This window comes from Sminthopsis crassicaudata, chromosome 1 (genome assembly GCF_048593235.1).
Source record: "Sminthopsis crassicaudata isolate SCR6 chromosome 1, ASM4859323v1, whole genome shotgun sequence".
Taxonomy (NCBI): Eukaryota; Metazoa; Chordata; class Mammalia; order Dasyuromorphia; family Dasyuridae; genus Sminthopsis; species Sminthopsis crassicaudata.
The window spans coordinates 263,302,900-263,324,287 of record NC_133617.1 but is presented as its reverse complement, the minus strand read 5'-3'; the positions used below and the strand labels follow the sequence as shown (position 1 = coordinate 263,324,287).

The 21,388-nt window shown below is 32.8% G+C and overlaps 1 protein-coding gene across 4 annotated transcripts in view; it reads right to left on the bottom strand.

Annotated features, from left to right (window-relative positions):
• Positions 1–21,388, bottom strand: part of LOC141549279 (uncharacterized) — a 165,652-nt gene that overhangs the window by 50,910 nt on the left and 93,354 nt on the right. For all 4 annotated transcript variants that reach the window (XM_074278708.1, XM_074278707.1, XM_074278709.1 and 1 more), the window contains one exon: positions 1,760–1,893. In XM_074278708.1, coding sequence (XP_074134809.1) covers positions 1,760–1,893 — 134 coding nt within the window. The remainder of the gene's footprint in view (positions 1–1,759; positions 1,894–21,388) is intronic.

Here is a 21,388-nt window from a genome sequence, read left to right as displayed (position 1 = left end):
GATTTCAGCTAATCCTTCTTTTGTTAAGATTTTCTCTGTTAATTTTATTTTGAACTAGGTCCCTATTTTAGATTTTTTTGGTGTTGCAGTTTTGCTTCCATAATTGGTCTCTTGTATTCCCAGCCATTTGTCTCTGGATTCTCTTCTCATTTTAAAAATTCTCTCCCTTTCTTCTCAAGGCTTGGGTCTTAATACTTAATACTTAAATTCATGCTTAATACTTTAGTTGGAGAACATACATGATAATGAGACCACAAAGTGGCTCATCAGGGTTCCTGCTTACAATAATCTCTAATGGGGAAAGAATAGCTCCAGAATAGGTCTAAAATATCTTGTTTCTTCAATCATGGATGTTCTTTCTTTTGTTTTCTATGTGATTTGTGATTTTGGATTTGTTCTCTCTGCATCATAACATACCTTATTGTACAAAAACAAAACAAAACAAACAAAAAAAAACATACCTTATTCCAGTTGGTTACCTTTACTTGACTGGGAAGAATCAGTGTTCCTGTCTTTTGTGTTACTGGGGCAAGATTCAAGCCAAGTCATTGCCATGACATGGAAAGGCTGTATAGCATGTATAGACATGAAAATGCCTGTATAGTCATAACAATAGGTAGCATTTCTAGAACACTTTAAGATTTGTGAAGTGCTTCATATATGTTATCTCATTGGATCCTCACAACCATCCTGGAAGGTAGGGACTATTATTATTCCTGGGGCAGTTGAGGTCAAGTGACTTATGCAGGGTCACACAATGAATTAAGTGTCTAAGGCAGGATTCAAGTTGAATTCTTCTTGATTCCCAATTCATTAGTCTATCCTGTGCCTTCTAGTTGCCTCATTGATTCTTACAAGCCCATTTTTTAATTGAAACTCACAGTACCCTGAATATTGAGTAGCTTGAGAGAAATGGGCATTGATTGGGCTCTCTAATGTTATTTCATGGAGTTTTTCCTTGTTCAAAGTTTCTGTCTTATCATCTTGTGAATTAGGCTGTAAACTACTATATATGATGCCTAATTTTTTTTTTCAAATGGTTTGGGGTTGTTGAAAACAATTACATTCTTGTAAAGACAAGAATCACAGTTTGATAAAGCACAGATTGGCTTTAATTCATATTATTGGGGAGAATTACTCATTTTGGTGAGATCACAGGTTACCAAAGAATTGAAATAAGTAGCAATTATGTGATATAACCCATTGCTGAATTTTGTCAAGATGTCTTTGGATATCTAATCTGTCAATATACAAGATAACCCTTTCAACTTGATACCATATAATATTTTGATAAGCTGCTATCCATACTTTAATCCAAATTACTAATAAAAATTTTGGACAGAACATAACTAAGAACAGAATGCTGTCTTTTTATATAAATTATCTTTGGAAGCCAATGTATTTGCTCCTATTAAATCTCGTCTTGTTCATTTCTGTTCATTTGATATTTTTAGATTTTGGCTCTGTCATCCAATGCATTGTTTATTCCCCCCCAACTGGGAAGCAATAGGCATTCAGTAAATATTTGTCAATAATTACATGATTGATGTTATACATTACTAATTGTACTTAATAAAGTGCAAATTTATGATAATGTAACCAATAGAATTATGGCTAGTTGGTTCAGTATGATAAGTATGCTGAAAAAAGAAAATGTTTTTAAAAAATGGATAAATCAATACATTAATAAATGATCAAATAAAATTTAAAGAAACTAGATCTCTATCTTGTAGACATTAAGAAGTACTGGTGAATTTACCTTATTGCTTGAGTCTTCAGTTGGGGATAGTTGAAAAAAACTCATGCTAACTGCTTTTTCCAAATGCTGCAGAATGAGGCGTAAGTAATGTACTGTTGAATCTTGTACCTCAGGAGAAAACAATCTGAATGGGACTTAAAACAATGAAAAGATAATGTTGAAATCATACAGCTCTAGAGTAACTCTGCTATAAAATAATAGTATTAAACTTCATTGAAAGAGGATGTGCATTGCAATAAATTAATTTTCAATTTCTATTTTTGAATAAATTTGGCCAGGCATGATTTTCCAAAAAAAAAAAAAATAAGAAAACTGTATACTTTTAAGTTTTTTGTTTTTTTTTTTTTTTTTTTTTTTTTACATTTGGGAGTGGCTGACTACATTTTTATATATGAATACAATTGATACATTTAAACATAAGACAACAAGTTAACTCAAACAAAGAAAATAGAATACTCTCATACATGACTAAATGTTGTAAAAAAAGGAACAAAAAGTAGCTGAAGTCAGATTAGATGCAGTGACCAATACTTTTGAAAGATAGATGTAACATCCTTTTCTTTTCTATAGAAAAGCAGAAGTTATAGAGATAGAAATGTATACATTGTCAATATTTGGTATTTTGTGTTGGTTTGTTTTTCCTGTTTTTCTTTTCTTCCTTAACTTGCTTTTCTTTTCAAAGAGAGTTCTATAGGATGAAAGCATACAAGGATATGACTAGGGTATTAAAAATCAATTCAAAATATTTATTAAACCTACATATTGTATACATAATATTGGTATCATATACTGTATTTATTGGGCAGCTAGGTATCACAGTGTATAGAACATTAGGACTGGATTCAGGAAGACATCTTCATGAACTCAAATCTGACCTCAGATACTTATTAGCCATGTGACTCTAGGCAAGTCCCTTAATTCTGTTTGTCTCAGTTTTCTCATCTGTAAAAATTAACTGAAGAAGAAAATGGCAATCCACAAGAGTATCTTTGTCAAGAAAACCCCAAATAGTATCGTGACAGGTTTAAAAAGTGACTGAATAATATTATTTAAAAAATACTTGCTTTTATTAGACCCTTATTCAGCCCTTATAATATATACCTAAGGTACATGGGAGAGATTAGATTATGACATTCCAGAATACAAATGGGATTACAATGAAGAATAGTCTATCCAGTAAAAGTGAGTATAATATTTTAGGGGAAATAAATATTTAATGGAATAGAAGACCTATGAGAATTATTGATGAAAAGGTCAGAACTGAATTTTTAAAAAATGATGTTCAAACCCAAGACTCAAGAGAAGCATACAAAGGTAAACATGAAAGAGTAATCGTAAGGGACTAAAAAAAGTTAAATTGCTTATATTCCAACATGGCAATATAATAGTTGTAACTCCTAAAAAGCTCTTATCATTAATTAAAGCTGTTAAATGGAGTTTATATGGACAAAGGCATGAATATGTCAATTATGTTAGAATTATCTCTAAAAGAAGTGAAGGGGTGAGAAAGAGAGATGTACTGCAAGAAGGAAAGGAAAGATAGAATGAAGAACATTTTCTAATATAAAAGAGACACATAGAAAGAACTTTTACAAAGGAGGGGATAATGAGGCAGGCAGTTCTTAAATCTCAAGTTTCATCAGGAGTTGTTTAAAGAGAAAAGAATAAATAATCAATTGTGGATAAAAAATGTAAGTTGGAATGTTAAAGAATCAATTCCACATTTATTAAGTTCATATAAAACATCATTAAACCTATATGATATACATATAATATTAGTATTACACTCATGAATACAAAAGCCAAGATCGCAGATTAGAGGCATCAATCAGCTGAACTCTCTCAATATTCCTTTATAAACATCTTTAAAATAATGCCTAGTGTGGCAAAGCTTACAAAAGGTCAGGGTGAGACTTTTTCTGGCCTAAGAAAATTTTGGTCAGTAGAAAAGTTATGTGCCATCTTGGTGAAAGAGAATGTGGAAGCAACAAAGAGAGAAATAGGAGGGCAATGAATAAGTGGAAGGGTAGAAAGGAAGATAATACAATGGAGGATGGATAAAGGGAGGTATGGATTAGAAACAAAATAAGACTTTTGAGGAGGCATAGGATAAGAGAAAGCAAAACATAAGAGAATGGGATAGAAGAAAATCATAATTGTGAATGTTAATGGGATGAGGTCACCCATAAAACAGTGGCAGAATGAATTTGAAACAGAATCCAACAATATGTTCTTCATAAGAGATGCATTTGAAAGACATGCTTAGAGTTTAAAATAAAGGTTTGAAACATAATTTAATACACTTCAGCTGAAAGTTAGGAGTCTCAATCATGATCTCAGACAAAGCAAAAATAAAAATAATCCAAATTAGAAGAGATAACCAGGAAAACTATACTTTCTAAAAAGTACCATAGAAAATGAAGTAGTATCAAAAAAATTTACAGCAGTTTCTCTGATAAAGGTCTTATTTCTCAAATACACAAGGAACGTGGTCAATTTTATAAAAATAAGTGCCATTCTTTAATGTTCAGAGCATATGAATAGACAGTTTTCAGAAAGAGAAATAAAAGTTATCTATAATCATATAAAAAAGGCTCTAAATCGCAATTGATTAGCAAAATGAAAATTAAAATAACTCTAAAATATCACCCCACACTTATTATAAATTTCAAATGCTAGAGGGGATGAGGTAAAACTACAAATTGATGGTGGAATAATGAACTAGTAGTGAGCTAGTTCCAACCTTCTGGAGAACAATTTGGAATTCTGCCTAAAAGGCTATAACACTGGGCATACCCTTTGACCTAGCAATACACTACTAGGTATATATTCTAAAGATATTTGTTTTTAAAAATTACAAAGGAGTTATGTGTATAAATTTTGATAGTAGGCTTTTTTGTGCTGGTGAATAATTCAAAATTGAGGTGATGGTCATCAATTGAGGAATGACTGAATAAGTAATGGTATATTATTATAATATAACACTATTGTGCTATAAGAAATGAAAAGGGTGTTGGTTTTAGAAAAAACATGGCAAGACCTATAGGAAGTGAAGTGAGAAAAATTAAGTCATTGTGCATAGTAGCAGTAATGTTATATGATGATCAATTAATTATAAAAGATCTGACTACTCAGATCAATAAAATGATCTAACACAGTTCTGAAGAACTCATGATGTAAAAACACTATACTCCTTCAGAAAGAAGATTGATGAACTCTGAGTGTAAAATATAATTTCCTCACTTTTCTTATTTTTATTGCTTTTTAAAAATTTGGCCAATATAGAAATAAATTTTGCATGATTCCACATGTATAAATGGCATCGTATTGCTTGCCTTCTCAAAAGGTGAGGAATGTAGAGAGTGGGAGGAAGAAAATTTGAAACTCAAAATTTTAAAAGTAAATTATGTTTAAAATAAATGTAATTTTAAAAAATTCCTTATGCTCAATAAGAATTTAGCTAGATTTAAATGGTCAGAAAAATCAATACAACCCTCTTTTAAAATGTAATACTTAAACATGTTAGCCTCATTTTTATGTCACAAAAAAACTAAAAAATTTGGGTAAAAACTTGTGGATTTGAAATTCTATAAGGTCAGATAGGAACCAATTTAATTAGCTTATGACATCCAATTGTTAAGTTATTATTGTAAGATTTTATACTTCAAAAATTGGCAATTGCTACAAACCAGGGTTGATTTTTAAAATTGATTATTTAGACTTAAGGAAATGTTTATTAATTCAAATTAAGCTTAAAAATAGGTGTATTATTTTTCTTCTTTAAAGCCTAATTGTTCGACATTTGCCTGCATAACCTTATGTAAAACTTCACTTTGGGGGCAGATAGGTGGCGCAGTGGATAGAGCACCAGCCCTGAAGTCAGGAGAACTTGAGTTCAAATGTGGCCTCAGAATCTTAACACTTCCTAGCTGTGTGACCCTGGGCAAGTCACTTAACCTTGATTGCTTTAGCAAAACAACAAACAAAAAAAACCAAAAACAAACCAAAAACCAAAAACAAAAAACAAAAACACTTTGCCTTGATATAGACTTGCAACTTTTTAACCTGAAGAAATAAAAGGTAAACAAATGATAAATTTTGCCGCAAAAGTAATAGAACCATAAATATTTATTTGACCAAATGTATATCATTATGTGCATGCAACACACCAGAAGACATTCGAGTTCATTGAATTATGTGTTCATTTTTCAAGAATTCAATGAGGAATAATGACATTAGTAATAATAGCTAGAATTTATATAAAATCTATTCTAAGTGCTTGGTACTATGGTACATCCTTTTTATAAGTATCATATCATTTGATCCTTACAGCAACCTTATCAGGTAGGTTTCACTATTATCCCCACCTTATAATTGAAGAAACTGAGGAATCAGAGACTAAGGCCTCACCAGTACATAGCAAATAAACATCTGAGGTGGGATTTGAGCTCCTATTTCTTTGGAGTCTTACAGATCCAATGCTTTATCTACTGTGTCACCTCTATGCCTTTAAATGATGATATTGTTGATCCTCACAGATATTCATGGATGATCAAACTAAGTTTTTAGAAGTCGTGTTAGTATAAGGAAAATTAGTAAGATCAATTAAATAAGACATAGAATTGGGGATTTTTCTTTTGAAGTAGGAATATGGGATGCTGCTTCCAGGTCTCTGATGAGAAATAACTCAAGAACATTGAAGGTGGAGAGATTCCCAACACCCCACTTAACTGCAAACATGTAATAGTTAATTGACACTGAGTAAGGGAAGAAAACACATTATTTAAAAAAAAAAAAAAAAAAAAAAAAAAAACAACTATTGAAGGAGCTAAGTTATTTAGTTGTAAGAAGCTGTGAATTATATCTGAAAAGATAAATTAAAGCTATATTGTTGAGAGTTTTGGATAGCTACTCAGTTTTTAGATTATTTGAAAGGTAACAGGAAAACATACATATTTTTGAGCAAGGGAGTATTGACCTCATCAAAACTGTGTTTTGAGAATATTTCTTGAGAAGCTCTATGAAAGATGAATTGTGGGAAAAGACTGGAAATAGAATATCAATTATGAAATTATTGCAATATTTCAGGAATGAGATGATTAGAGCATAAACTTGGATGGTGGCTATGTGAATAAAAGATCAGAGGAGAAATACAAAGGATGCATATTCAATATGACTTTGTGCCTAGTTGATTAGGGGGTTATGAGAGAAGGAATAATCATGAATAACTTGAAATTTTGAATCTGAGAGACTTGAAAAAATAATGTTGAACTCCACATAGATAAGGAAGTTTAGGAGAAAAGAGTTTAGTTAAGTCAACAAAATTTATTTTGTATCTATGATGAACTATACTCTGGTAAGTACTGAAGAAGCAAAGAAAAAAAAATTAAGTTCCTGTGTGAAGATGTTCACAGTCTAATGAGGAAGACAACGTGCAAAATATGTAGAAATAATCTATGCAGGAGATAACCAATAGATGGAGGGCATCAATGCAGGGAAATCCAAAGTGGATTTTTATGGTAGGTGGGATTCTATCTGGGACTTAAAGTAAACAAGGGAAGCCAGGAGGTGAAAATAAGGATATAGAGAGAGTTGCAATCAAGGAAAACAGACAGTGAAAGTCCCTGGAATCAAAACATGGAGTTGTTTTGCTAGGAACAAGAAAGTCAAGTCATTAGATTACAGAGTATGTGGAGAAGTGTAAGAAAGAAGAAGGAAAAGGTAGGTAGGAAGACTATATTTTGGGATTGACAAATAAACCCTGTGACTCTAGAAGTAATGATACAGATAACAAAGAAGGAAAATGATTTCCAGGATCAGATAAGACTGGCATGCAGGAGATTGTTTGCCATTGTCATTTTAAATATGCACCTGGGAAAATTACTCATACTACAATCTACTGTATTATAAAATAGTTTTTTTCCCTAAAGCTTTCAACTTTCAAGGTTGTCCTAAAGAATTATTAATTTTAATATTTTCTGCATATACCAAAAGTTTTCTTGAGGAAAAAGAAATGGTCCATGTATATAAAATATTTATAAAGACTTTTTTTCAGTAGTAAATAACAAACAAAAGATATCTCTCAGTGGGGAATGGCTTAAAAAAAAAAGAGTAACGTAAGAATGACAAATAGGAAGATATAGAGCATTATGAAAAGTCTTACTTATAAACTGATACAAATTGAATAAACACGCAATATGTATATATATGTATATATATATATATATACTCATATATGTATAACACACATGTATAATATACAGTGGAAATAGCAATGAAAGTGACAAAATCACAAAGAAAAAGTTTGTTCTCAAAGAAGAATATAAGAAAATACCTCCCTTCATTCTTTTGAGAGGTAGATTTTCCATGAATATAGAACATTACATATATTTGAGATTTCTCTTGATATATTGGTTTGTAATTCTTTTCCTCTTTTTTTATTTTTTCTTTTAAAAAATGTTTTGCTTCAAGTGATGGTTGTGTGGGATTGGGAAAGGAGATACATACATGAAAAATTTAGATGATGTAATATCAAAAATTTCAACAAAAACCTTTTAAAAATCTTTAACATGTTTTATAGGTTTTTTTCCCCCAGATAGTAGGTGAGAAAGGGCAGGTTCTGCCCTTTTATAGACAAGAAAAGATTCAGAATTATTAAATAGCTTGTCCAAGGTCACATAGCTAATAAATAGCAAACCTAAATTCTGAAAGCAGCTCTCTTAATTCTTCATTCAGCATTGTTTTAAAGAATGAAATTGTCTTAGAGAGTAAAAGTAGAATGAGAAAGATGCACTATGGGGAAAAGCTACTGGACTGGAATCTCACATGTGTCTGAGCTCTAAGGGACAGGTGCTATAAGCAGATGCCCTAATCAGTCTGGCCCCCTTTACTTCTCTGCTTCATGGGAAGAATGACCACTGAGTGAGCACGATCTTTTTTGGTGTTTTAGGAATCAGTGACCTTCAGGGATGCAGCTGTGGACTACACATGGGAAGAGTGGGGGCAGTTGGGCCCTGCCCAGAAGGAGCTGTACCAGGAGGTGAGGTTGGAGATGTACCAGAACCTGGCATGCTTGAGCCTTGCCCGGTCCAAACTAGACATGATGTATCAGCTGGAGCAAAGTGGAGCAGCTTGATGGCCAATGGTTGGAGTCTCAGGAAGCAGCTGTGCAGTCATACCCTGTGGGCACACTCCGAGGAGGATGAGGTTGAGGGTGGTGATGGTGAGGATGATGATGATTGGGTAACTAGGCCTGAAGTCAAAAAGTCATCTCGAAAGCTGGACTTTTCTATAAAAGAAACATCCTATGAGACACTTAAACGGAGTAGACTCCGTCTCTAACTTGAGAATCTGGAACTGTGATGCTAGATTAGAGAGACAGCTGAGTGAAGAAGAGACATTCCAAACAAGTAAAATTTGTCCCAAGGAAAATTCCCAATCAAGGAAGAAGAAATGAATATCATAAATATGGGAAAGCTTCAATCTAGAGGCAATGCTTTTTTCATAACAGAAAGAATTGATTGAAAAAAGTCTCCATGAGTATGACATGTAGAAGAGCTTCAGACTGTATTCAGAGCTGAGAGAGCTCAAAAAAAGATATTTTCTTTTCCCATATAATAAATATGGGAAATTCTTAAGTTATAATCTAGAACTTATCAAAAAGCGTGAAATACATATTGGAGAGAAAACTTATAAATGTAATAAATGTGGCAAGACTTGCCATCAGAGCATAGGACTTATTCAACATAATCGAATTCATACTAGATAAAAGCCTTATAAATACAGTGAATGAGAAAAGGCCTTCTGCCAAAACTCAGGTCTTACACAACATTAGAAAATTCATACTGGAAAGAAACCTTATGAATATAATGAAGGAAATTCTTTCTTAATACTATTATTAATTGAATACCAGACAACTCATACTGAAAAAAAAAATCATTATGAATGTAATGAATGTGAGAAGGATTTCTGCCAGATTACTCAACATCATAAAATACATGCTAGGGAGAAACCAGATGAATGTAATCAAGGTGGGAAGGCCTTTTGCTTCACATCTTACTTGACATTGTTGAACTCATACAGGGGAAAAACCATATGAATGTTATGAATGTGGGAAAGCTTTCCACACAACTTCTCATTTTATTCAATATCAAATAATTCATACTGGGGAGAAACCTTATGTGAATGTAGTAAGGCCTTTCTCTGGATCATAGGACTTAGCTGACATCAGAGAACTCATAACAAAGAGAAGCCTTATTAATGTAAAGGATTTGGCAAAAAAAAAAAAAAAAAAATGAATAGGTCCTGCCTTATTCAATGGTACAGATTCAGACTGGAGAGAAGTCTTATGAATGTAATCAATATGGAATGCCTTTTCTCAGAACACAGTTTATTTAATATTGACAATAGTGGGGAGCAAATAAAATTTAGTAAATATCAAATAATTTTTAAAAATGAAAAAAAATACACTTTGTTAATTTATTTCATTTATGACCTTTTGGAATATAACATATTCATTGTCAAGTTTAATTGCAGGTATTTGTTATATCTTTTCTACTTTTATATCTTTAAATTAATGTGGCTAAAAGACTTCGTGAGTTATTCTAAGAGTGCCTTGCATATCAGTTTAAAAAAACTAGTTCTGAAAATTAATTTTATGAAATGATGGATAAACATAACAAAATTTCAGATTTACAATTATTTATCTTACTTAGAATAGAAAAAAAATTTTAAGATATTTTCAATTTCTTTGCAGAGGCAGGAAACATTCTTTGCCAAATAAGAATTCCCAGAATTTCTAGAGACCCAAAGAAGTTGTTATCAGAGCTTCTTTCCAAAAGGTGAGTACTTGTAATGTGCATCTGTTTCATAGTTTCCTAAAGGTATCATTTTTATTGTATTTTCAACTGAAGAGAAAGGAAAATGGGGTGAATCCTCTAAGGCATAAAGGTTAGGCTGACCACCTGTGAAGCCTTTTCCAATGCTTTACATTAAAATCAAGTGTTAAATATAAAGATGAAAGAAATGCGAATGGACTTGTGCACTGAAGATAGTACTGTTAGCTTTCATATGCACCAAAACAAGAGAGAAAGAGAGAGAGAGAGAGAGAGAGAGAGAGAGAGAGAGAGAGAGAGAGAGAGAGAGACAGAGACAGAGACAGAGACAGAGACAGAGACAGACAGAGAATTTAAGCAAAGGAACCATGAGTTTTAATCAACTCATGCATGGGCTTTTACAGAGATCTACATGGAAAGAATGCAGAAGGGAAGTTAAGATGAAGTTCATAAAAAATGATATTCTTGCCATTATGACACTTGTTTGAGACTGTTGAGTATCTCTCCTTTGACTATATATTCAAATATGTATGCTTAGCTATTGATACATTGAAAAAGGCTGCCAGAAGCACGAATATAATAGATCGCTTTTCTTTTATATTTCTAGGTGGTCTGTGATTATGTGGTTGTGTAAGTTTTAGACACGTTATTTAAAAAGAGAACCTAAATGGGGATGATTTGTTTCTTAGATTCAAACTAAGAGATGCATGTCTTAATTTTTTGATTGAGCTCATTCCATCAACCCTGGGAAGGAACACTATTACCTTTTAGAGTCCAAAATATTTCAAAACAGTTCCTTTTCTCTCTCCACTGAACTCTAATTCTATATCCCAGCTGTCTCTAGGTTAACTCCACTCAAATGCTCCAAAGTTAATACAAATTCAATATGTCCAAAATTAAATGAATCCTCTACAATTCTAAAACTTTTTCTTCATCCATTTTACCTTATTTCTACTAATGTGAAATTATTTTATTTTTCTGGGTTAGAAATTCTGGCATCTTTGGTTTGTCTTCTCATTTATCACCCATACCAAAACTGTCACTTTTTGATCCTCCATTCAAAAAAATGATATTCATTATTATCTGGAATATTATAACAAATTTCTAGCTAGGCTCTCTGATTTGTTTGGGATGACCTCTGTTATTCCTCATTATTCAAGACCAAGCTCAAGCTCTATCTTCTCCAGGACACATGAGTATTTCCATTCTCTGAATTCTCATAACACTTATCTCAATACAATTTAAATTTAATTACATTCTAATTATTTTATATATCTATATAAATTGTTGTTCTTCCATTTAGATTGTAAGTTCTTTGCTTCATTCCCTCATACCAATGAGAAGAGTGTTGAGCATAAACGAATTCCTTTTTTCAACGTTCATATATTACCTGTCTATAAGGTACTACATTAAAAAAGCTCTGAGAGGAAAAAAGATTAATTAAGATATACCTCATGCTCTCTAAGATCTAGAATCTAGTATGATTCCAACATTAAGCCCTTACTATGTGCCAGGTTCTCTGATGGACATTGAGGATACAGAATGGAAACATTTAAATGATGTGAAACATATTAGTTCATGTCTTCAAGAATTTTACATTCTGATATAGAAACATAACATATATAAAATAGTGAGGAGAGTATTGATCTGGCAAATAACACATACTGTGAATAGAATTAGATTGAGGTGGCAATAAATTATCATTCTCCATCCAATAGCAATGTTATCATTAGATTGTAAATTCCTTGAAGTGGCTATTGTCTTTAACCTTTCTTTTGTATCCCAGCTACTCAGTAAGAATTTGAGTGATTTGGATTTAAGGCATGGTCCTTCAAAACGAAATCTAGCTTGCAAATCCCAAGATATTTTATAAGGTTTCAATGATCAAAACTTATATTTCTTTGGATAGAGCACCTGCAGATAAGGCTTTTTTGCATAAATTCCCTTTATTCTGGAGGGAGAGGAGGTTGACTTTGTAGAGCCATGCCTTTCACTTAAATCCAATTCACTTGCAAATCATTACAACAGCTTCCTGATGTTATTTTCATATAGATTATGCCTATCACTTAGCATAGTAGTTGGCACATAGTGGTGGTTAGTAAATACTTGTTGCTTTACTTTTCAAAAGAGCAAGAGAAAAGTGGAAATAGTAGAAGTGATTAAAGGGCAGGGCACTCTTACACTTTTATCCAAATCATTTTCTAGAAATGGAATCCCTCCCTTTCTTTCTACAAGATGCTAAAACCTTAGTGGGAGATACTGAAAATCAAAAGATTGATTTCTTTTTTTAATAGACCATGCTTGCAATGACAAGGGGCCTTCTAGATATGAATTATCACTCATTCATTCACCAATAACCAAAATTCAGGTCCAATTGTTGATCAATTGATTGAAATTAAGCTGAATCTTGCAGAAGTATAAAACTGAGTGGATTAATTGCTTTGGATAATTGTCTTAGGTGGATGTTATGTAGGTTTTGGGGAATGTTCTCTGATCTTTATTGGAAGAAGGCAAGAAGGGATAAGTGATAAGATTCTTGTAATAGATAGTCCTTAGATTCTTAAGGTGGCTAGCTGAATGACAAATAAAGCATATGTAAAAATAACATAAAAATAATATGAGAGAGATAGGAAGAATATTTTAACTCTATGAGAGTAATATAACTGATCAGGGAAAGCTTCTTGAAATGAAATTATATGAACTGGCCTTTGAAAGATGGGTAGTTTCAACTGGAAGAAATGCTGCTAGAAAAGAGGAGGGCATTCTAGTCCTAAAGAGTAATATGGATAAGGAAATAAGTGGAAAGGTGTAGGATGTTTTCAGAGAAACTTTAATTCAATTTAATTGACATTGCTTATTCTAATTTCTCTAAAGCACAGAGAACGTGAAGGGGAGTAGTATGAAATAAACCTACAGGGTTTAAAGGTCTCAAATATAGAAACCTCAAAAATAGTTTGTTCTTATCTTTATAAATCAACTTGTAGTCACTGACAACTTTTAATAAGGATTGTGACATGATCGGGGATACAGGAAAAAATTAATAAAAAAAAGAATGTAAGATGCCAATTTTATAACAAGTTACAGATTAATGTGAATAATGAAATCCCTTAAGCAGTCACATTATTTGAATTCACTCAGCATATTCCTCTTAGAGTACAACCAATTATCATATTTTATAGAATTGTAACTTTAAAGGTTGTAAAATTGAATGCACATGACCACTTCAGGAGATTTATCATTTACATTACTCTGGTTCTAGCTGTAATTATTCTGATTAAAAGTGAAAAGGGCTAGAATTTTGGTAGTAACAGGAGGAATAGTTAAGAAGGAACTGATTCAAGAGAAAATGGCTAAGTAGTAGGGTCAAGGGAAGAAAAGGAGTTTAAAATGACAATGTTACAAACATGATTGGAAGAGGAGCTTTATGATGTTTTGATGGTAGATATCATAGAGGCCAGTATAAAGTCCCCAAACGTCCCTGTATATCTTAAAGTATGGTTTCGTGGGGTTGTAGACATTGTCCCCTTCTCTGTTCTTTGCTCCCTATTGCCTAAGAATACTCAAAGTACACAATAATCAAGGTTAATCTACCCGAATGGGAGGACCAGTGCACCTTCAGGAAGGCAGAACAATTGTTAGCATCCTGGCTTCTAGCAATGCTACTCTATAGCCTTATAATATTATTTTTTTAAGTTCAATTTTAAAATTGTAAGAACCTATTTTCTTCAGAACAAAAGGCTGGGCAAAGTACTGGTATAAATGAGACAAGGTACCTGAATTCCTTTCTAGGGCATCCCTGTGACATCAGCATAATGTTTTTATCTTTTCTCCTCAACTAGATTATAAGCACCTTAAGGGAAGATACTCACAGTAACAGATGGATGATAAACTGTGATTTCATAATATAAGAAACTCTCAGCTAAGGAATTCCCTTTACCAGTGCAGGTCAGCAACTTATAGTTTTAGACAGTTAGAGTGTTTGTTGAAAGATTAAATTATTTACCCTGGATTACATAGCCAGTATCAAAGGGAAGATTTAAACCTACATATTTCTGGCTCTAGAATAAGCTTTTTATCCACTGTTCCACAGTCATTTTCATAATATTCAATGAGTATTTGTTTTCTTGTTTTGTCAATTGGATTTTGCCATGTCATGTAAATCAAATAGTCAAATCATTAATTGAATGGCAACAGGATCTCCACATTGCTACTGCCCTTCCAGGCCACCCATCAGACAGATAGTTTTATGTTTTCTGTCTTGACTTTTAGTGCCCTAAAATAATGCAACTCTTCCTACCAGAACTAGTCTTCTGTGGATTAAATAAATAGGTGGGCAGTAACAATTCCTTGTTACTTCCTGGCAATGTGTACTAAAAAACTAGTTTATCCCACTGTGAGTGCTTTATTTAGATTTGCCTTCCCAATAGGAAATAAGAAAATTGTTACTGGAAAAAGTGGTTAGAAGTTGGCGTGGTAATTGAAATGAATATCAACTTGGGTATGCCTTCCTTATAAAGGCAGCTCTTGGTTGCCTTGGAAACAGCAGGCAATATATGTGAAGCAGGGCATTTTGTAGGTTTATGGTTCTGCAATCAGGCATGCAATGTCTAATTACTACATACATGTAGGAAACTGCCTGATTAGCAATGAAGACCAGGGATTTAAATTGTGTAACATGTCACATTTCCTATTAAAATACATTTTCAAAGTATTTTACAGGCAAAGTAAATATCCCAGGGATCACATATCTGAGAGATTTTCTTTTGAACACATATAACTTTAAGAAAGTACAACCTAAAGAACCAAGTGCCAATTAAATCTAGGCCATATTTTCCAGCATTCTGCTCATTTTTTTTTTCTGAGTGTGCTGTAAAGATGTGAATATTAAATTTACTCAGACTTCATTTCTGCTAATTCAAACAGTTATAACTACTAGCCAATAGGAATCTGATGTTTTCATTAGGAGAAATACTAAAGCTCAGCTTAGGAACAGTGAAATATCATAAACTACGTTACCCATGTGAAAAATCAAGAAAATTGAGAAACTGCTGGTTCAGAAACAATAGCTCTGAAGCCTTTAACTCTTCAACAAGGTCATTTAGGCTGCAAACCTTTCATGTGTAATCTCATGAATAAAGTGAGTGGTCTTCAATAGGAGGTACTATGTAGATCAGCCAGTTGAGTTATCTCATATTACAGATTAAGAGTCTGATAAAGGGAGTATAAGTGGCTTACCTAACACAAAAAGGCATTAAATGGAAGATCTGGGATCAGCACTTAGGGGCTTTTGAACCCAAATTCTGTGTTCTTTCCATTCATCCACAAAAAGAGTGACAGATGCAGTTAGGGATCAACATGCTTATTCAAGCAACTTCTTTCAGATTACGATACAGTTCTTTAAAAACTCTAAGCATGTTACTGCAAAATTCCATGCCAGTCACTGCTCAAGAATTTAAAAAAATTGAAAGATGGAATGTTTAATCATTTTTAGGATACTTCATGTGGCAAATTAGAAAAGTATTAGTAGAACATCCCTTTTCCTTTGTAAGTAAAGGTATGGAACATTACAGATATTCTCAGACTAGGATTTAGTGATTACCTTTTCTCACCTACTTTCTTTTTCCTTTTTATGTTTTGTAATTACAAAGGATGACTAGAAGTAATATAATACATTCAGAAATAAAAATACTAAAGCAAAGAAAAAAAATACCATTTTTAAATACATAAAAAATTAAGATTCCTAATGGTCTAAAAGATCTATATTGCACTCTTTGTCATTTCCTAAAGTTTTATAGTCAAATGAGTAATTTACCTACATGACAGCATGTGTCCTATTATTAAATTATTCAGTGATATTTTCAAATGATAGTTTGGGGTAGTCCTTTTTGCAAGTTAGCAATTTATCCTTAAAAGGGGATCACCGTTTTATCAAACACTTTCCCCCAGAAAATATGTTTGAATTTTTACTCCAAAAAGATAAGATTTTCATTAAAATTTTAATCTAAAGCACTGTAAGTTATATTTTAAACCATCTGAATTATAGCTATAAGTTTGGATTTTAGAAAGATCTTTCAAGTAAGGCTATATTTTGAAGTGGGGAAATTGAAAAATTGTGTCTAAATAAATAGGAAAATCATAATTTCCTTTTTATGTGGTATCATTATTGAGAACTAATTCCTGAGGAGCTATGTGTAACATAGCAGCTGTCACTTTTTCCATAGAAGAGTTTGTAGCAAAGATAAAGAGGAGCTGGGTGGCTCAAGGATAGAGCATTGGGCCTGGAATCAGGAAGACCAGAGTTTAAATCTTTCCATCAAGATACTTGCTAGCCATGAGATCCTGTTTGTTTAATTCAGTATAGAAGGAAATGGAAAACTGTTCCAGTATCTTTGCTAAGAAATCTGCATAACAAGTCACTAAAAGTTGGATATGATGGGTTGACTGAGCAAGCACAGCAAAGGTAAGTAAAAACCAAGTGATATATAAATAGGATTTAATAGACTACAAAATGAATTATAAATATTAATGCATAAATATACATAATTAAATAATCCTGGCCCAGCAGATGGCCATCATACTAATAAAATATTACACATATTTTATGTTTTATTTTTACAAGTAATTTGCATCTATTCTCATTCAATTGTTAAGCAGCTAGGTGATTCAATGGACAATGTCTGTCTTGGGAATTATGAAAACCTAAATTTGAATCCTTCCTCAGATGGTTTTTGGCTGTGGGCTCTGGGCAAGTCTCCTTAGTCTCTTTTAAACTGTTTTTTTTTTCCTTCATCTATAGCACGGAGATAATAATAGTCCTCACAGAGTTATGAAGATCACATGAGATAACATATGTAAAGCATTTTTATAATTCTTAATGTGTTAGAGAAATGTTTACTAAAATTATTTGCTTCTTCTGTACCAAGCACTGTATTGAATGCTGGACTAAGAAATCAAAAATGAAGATGCAGTCTCTGATTTCAAGAAATACACATTATTCTAACAGGAGAGCCAACATGCACATAATATGTGTGTATATATATTACATGTGTGTACATTCTCACATGCAAAATTAAACAAGGTAGTTTTGCAGGCAACCTTACAACTGCTATGGATCAATAAAAGCTTCATATAAAAAGTGGTGCTTGAGCTGAGTTCTCAAAAAATAAAGGACTCCAAGGAGCAGAGAATTTCAGGCATGGAGGATACAGCATATGCAGACATGGCAAAGGGAAGTGGCATATTGTTTTTGAGGAATAGCAAAGAGTCTAGTATGAGTGGATCATAAAATGTTGGGTAATAGTGTATATGAAGAATAAGTAGAAAATTTCAGGTTGTATAAGAGGTTGTAGTGCCAACTTATCATCGTTCAGTCTCATCTATGTCCATATCTCAGATCATATTATCCATGGAGTTTTCTTGGCAAGGATACTGGAGAAGTTTACCATTTTCTTCTTTGGTGGATTAAGGCAAACAGAGGTTAAGGATTTACCCATGATCACACAATTAATAGATTTCTGAGGCCAGTTTGAACTCAAGTCTTCCTAACTCCAGACCCAGTACTCTGCTCACTGACACACTTAGCTGCCTAAATGCCATACAATGGAATTTATATTTCATCTTTACAGCAATAGGGTAGCACTAGAGTAGTGAAGTAACATAATCAGACATGTGCTTGAGGAAAACCTATCTGGTAGATTTATATAGAATAGATTAGAATGAGCAAAATGAGCCAGGAAAATCACATAGAAAAAAATTCATTATTTGGAAAAAACTGTTGGGAAAACTGGAAATTAGTATGGCAGAAATTAGATATGGATCCACACTTAACACCATATACCAAGATAAGATCAAAATGGGTCCATGATTTAGGCATAAAGAATGAGATCATAAATAGATTAGAGGAACAGAGAATAGTCTACCTCTCAGACTTGTGAAGGAGGAAGGAATTTATGACCAGAGAACTACAGATCATTATTGATCACAAAATAGAAGATTTTGATTACATCAAACTAAAAAGTTTCTGTACAAACAATACTAATGCAAACAAAATTAGAAGGGAAGTAACAAATTGGGAAAATATTTTTAAAGTCAAAGGTTCTGACAAAGGTCTCATTTCCAAAATATATAGAGAATTGATCCTAATTTATAAGAAATCAAATCATTCTCTAATTGATAAATGGTCAAAGGATATGAACAGACAATTCTCAGATGATGAAATTGAAACTATTTCCACTCATATGAAAGAGTGTTCCAAATCACTACTGATCAGAGAAATGCAAATTAAGACAACTCTGAGATACCACTACACACCTGTCAGACTGGCTAAGATGACAGGAACAAATAATGATGAATGTTGGAGGGGATGTGGGAAAACTGGGACACTGATGCATTATTGGTGGAGTTGTGAAAGAATCCAGCCATTCTGGAGAGCAATCTGGAGCTATGCCCAAAAAGTTATCAAACTCTGCATACCCTTTGATCCAGCATTGCTGCTATTGGGATTATATCCCAAAGAAATACTAAAGATCGGAAAGGGACCTGTATGTGCCAAAATGTTTGTAGCAGCTCTTTTTGTAGTAGCTAGAAACTGGAAGATGAATGGATGTCCATCAATTGGAGAATGGTTGGGTAAATTATGGTATATGAAGGTTATGGAATATTATTACTCTGCAAGAAATGACCAGCAGGAGGAATACAGAGAGGTTTGGAGAGACTTGCATGAACTGATGCTGAGTGAAATGAACAAAACCAGAAGATCGCTGTACACTTCAGTGTTGTATGAAGATATATTCTGATGGAAGTGGAAATCTTCAACATAAAGAAGATCCAACTCACTTCCAGTTGATCAATGATAGACAGAAACAACTACACCCAGAGAAGGAACACTGGGAAGTGAATATAAATTGTTAGCACTACTGTCTATCTACCCAGGTTACTTATACCTTCAGAATCTAATACTTAATGTGCAACAAGAAAATGGCATTTACACACATATATTGTATCTAGGTTATATTGTAACATATGTAAAATGTATGGGATTGCCTGTCATCAAGGGGAGGGAGTAGAGGGAGGGGGGATAATTTGGAAAACTTAATACAAGGGATAATATTATTTTAAAAATTACTCATGCATATATACTGTGAAAAAATTATAAATAAAAATATTATCTCTTATTTTTTTAATGAAGATAAGAGGAGTTGAGCGACAATTTATAGAATATTAGAGTTAGAGAAGCCTTGAAGTGCAATATCCTTGTCTAACAAATAAAGACACAGGGATACAAGGGGATTAAGTTCAAGACTTTGAACACAAACCCATGGTTCTAAATTCAGGGACTTTATTCTCTTTCTATACTCCCCTTTTGACAAACGTATTTATTACTATGGCTTAAATGATAATTTATTAGCAATTAAACATCAAATCTTTATCAAAGCAATTATATCCTCCTCCAATAGAATTTCAGTGGCAGAATGTATTGGAATGGTCATATAGTTCATTTTATGTCTTAGTAGGAATTCCTTCTACAACATCATCAGTAGCTATCTGGCTTCTGTGATAGGAAATCAACAACCTTAGAAGGCAGTCCATTTCACGTTTGGACAACTATAATTATTAAGAAAGTCTTCATTACATTGTCTAGCTCTACTTCTTTCAGTGATAAATCTAATCTTTCTTCAACATAATTAATCAAAGACTTGTAGAGAATGTATTTGGGCTACTCCCTGCATCATCAAATGGTGTATAACCCAAACCCGTTTTCTAGTTTACTCCAATAGGCACTTACACTCTTAGACCTGTATTCTTGAGTAATAACGAACACCATAAGAATACATTCAAAGTCTCTGAATCCTAGGGATAAACTCTCTCTGCTCTAGAGCTCTTAAAGTTGTATTTCCATTTACACAAACTGGCCATCCACATGAATGAAATATTTAGATCTTAATCATAAGCATTACTCACTAATAAGGTAAAGGAAATGATATAAATTCTAAGTATTTACATATTTAAGCCTATATAGAAATAATTATAATCCAAACATAGGTTTGTATCAAACTCTATACAAAATACATGGTTAACTATAGAGGAGAGTGGTAGGAAAAAAAATGAAAGAGTAAAATCCATATGTTCATGATAATTCACAAATCTGATCCTTAGGCACTGATGTTATTGATTACTTTAAGAACATTTGTATTACATAAAGCTGCTTTTTTAATAATTGCTCATATTTTTATTTCTTTTGAAAAAACATTTTTTAGCTTAGTGAATCTACTGCTCTTCTATTCTCGAATTAATGAAGCACTTAAATGCTCTTCAATTTATAACTCCCTTAAAATGGCGCTGGAAAAGTCTCTCACTATTAATTTGGCTAGGGGTTATTTTTAAGCCACAGAGCTAACAAGCTATTCACTCACTCACCATATTGTTTTGTCATCCAATCAATTCATCACAAACAGCTCTCTCATACTAACTGCAAAGTCTATTCCCCCACTGCTTTTTCCTCTCAAACCAAAGTAAACAACAGTAACTCTTGATTCCAAAAGATATCATTTCTCTTAAAGTATATGTGTGGTTCTAAAGGGTAGTAGTGAACACTGAAATCCTTATTCTATGAGCTCTTGTCTTTTTTCAGCTCATCAGAAATCTTGTAGCTAAGGCCTTCTGTCAGCTAGTATTTCTTCATATAGCTCTGACAAAGCTGGCCTTTAACCCACTGCTATTTCTTTACACATACTTTACTCTAGGAAGACTTCTACAACCCATCTTCCCTTTTTTTCTTTTAACTGCTTTCCATGGC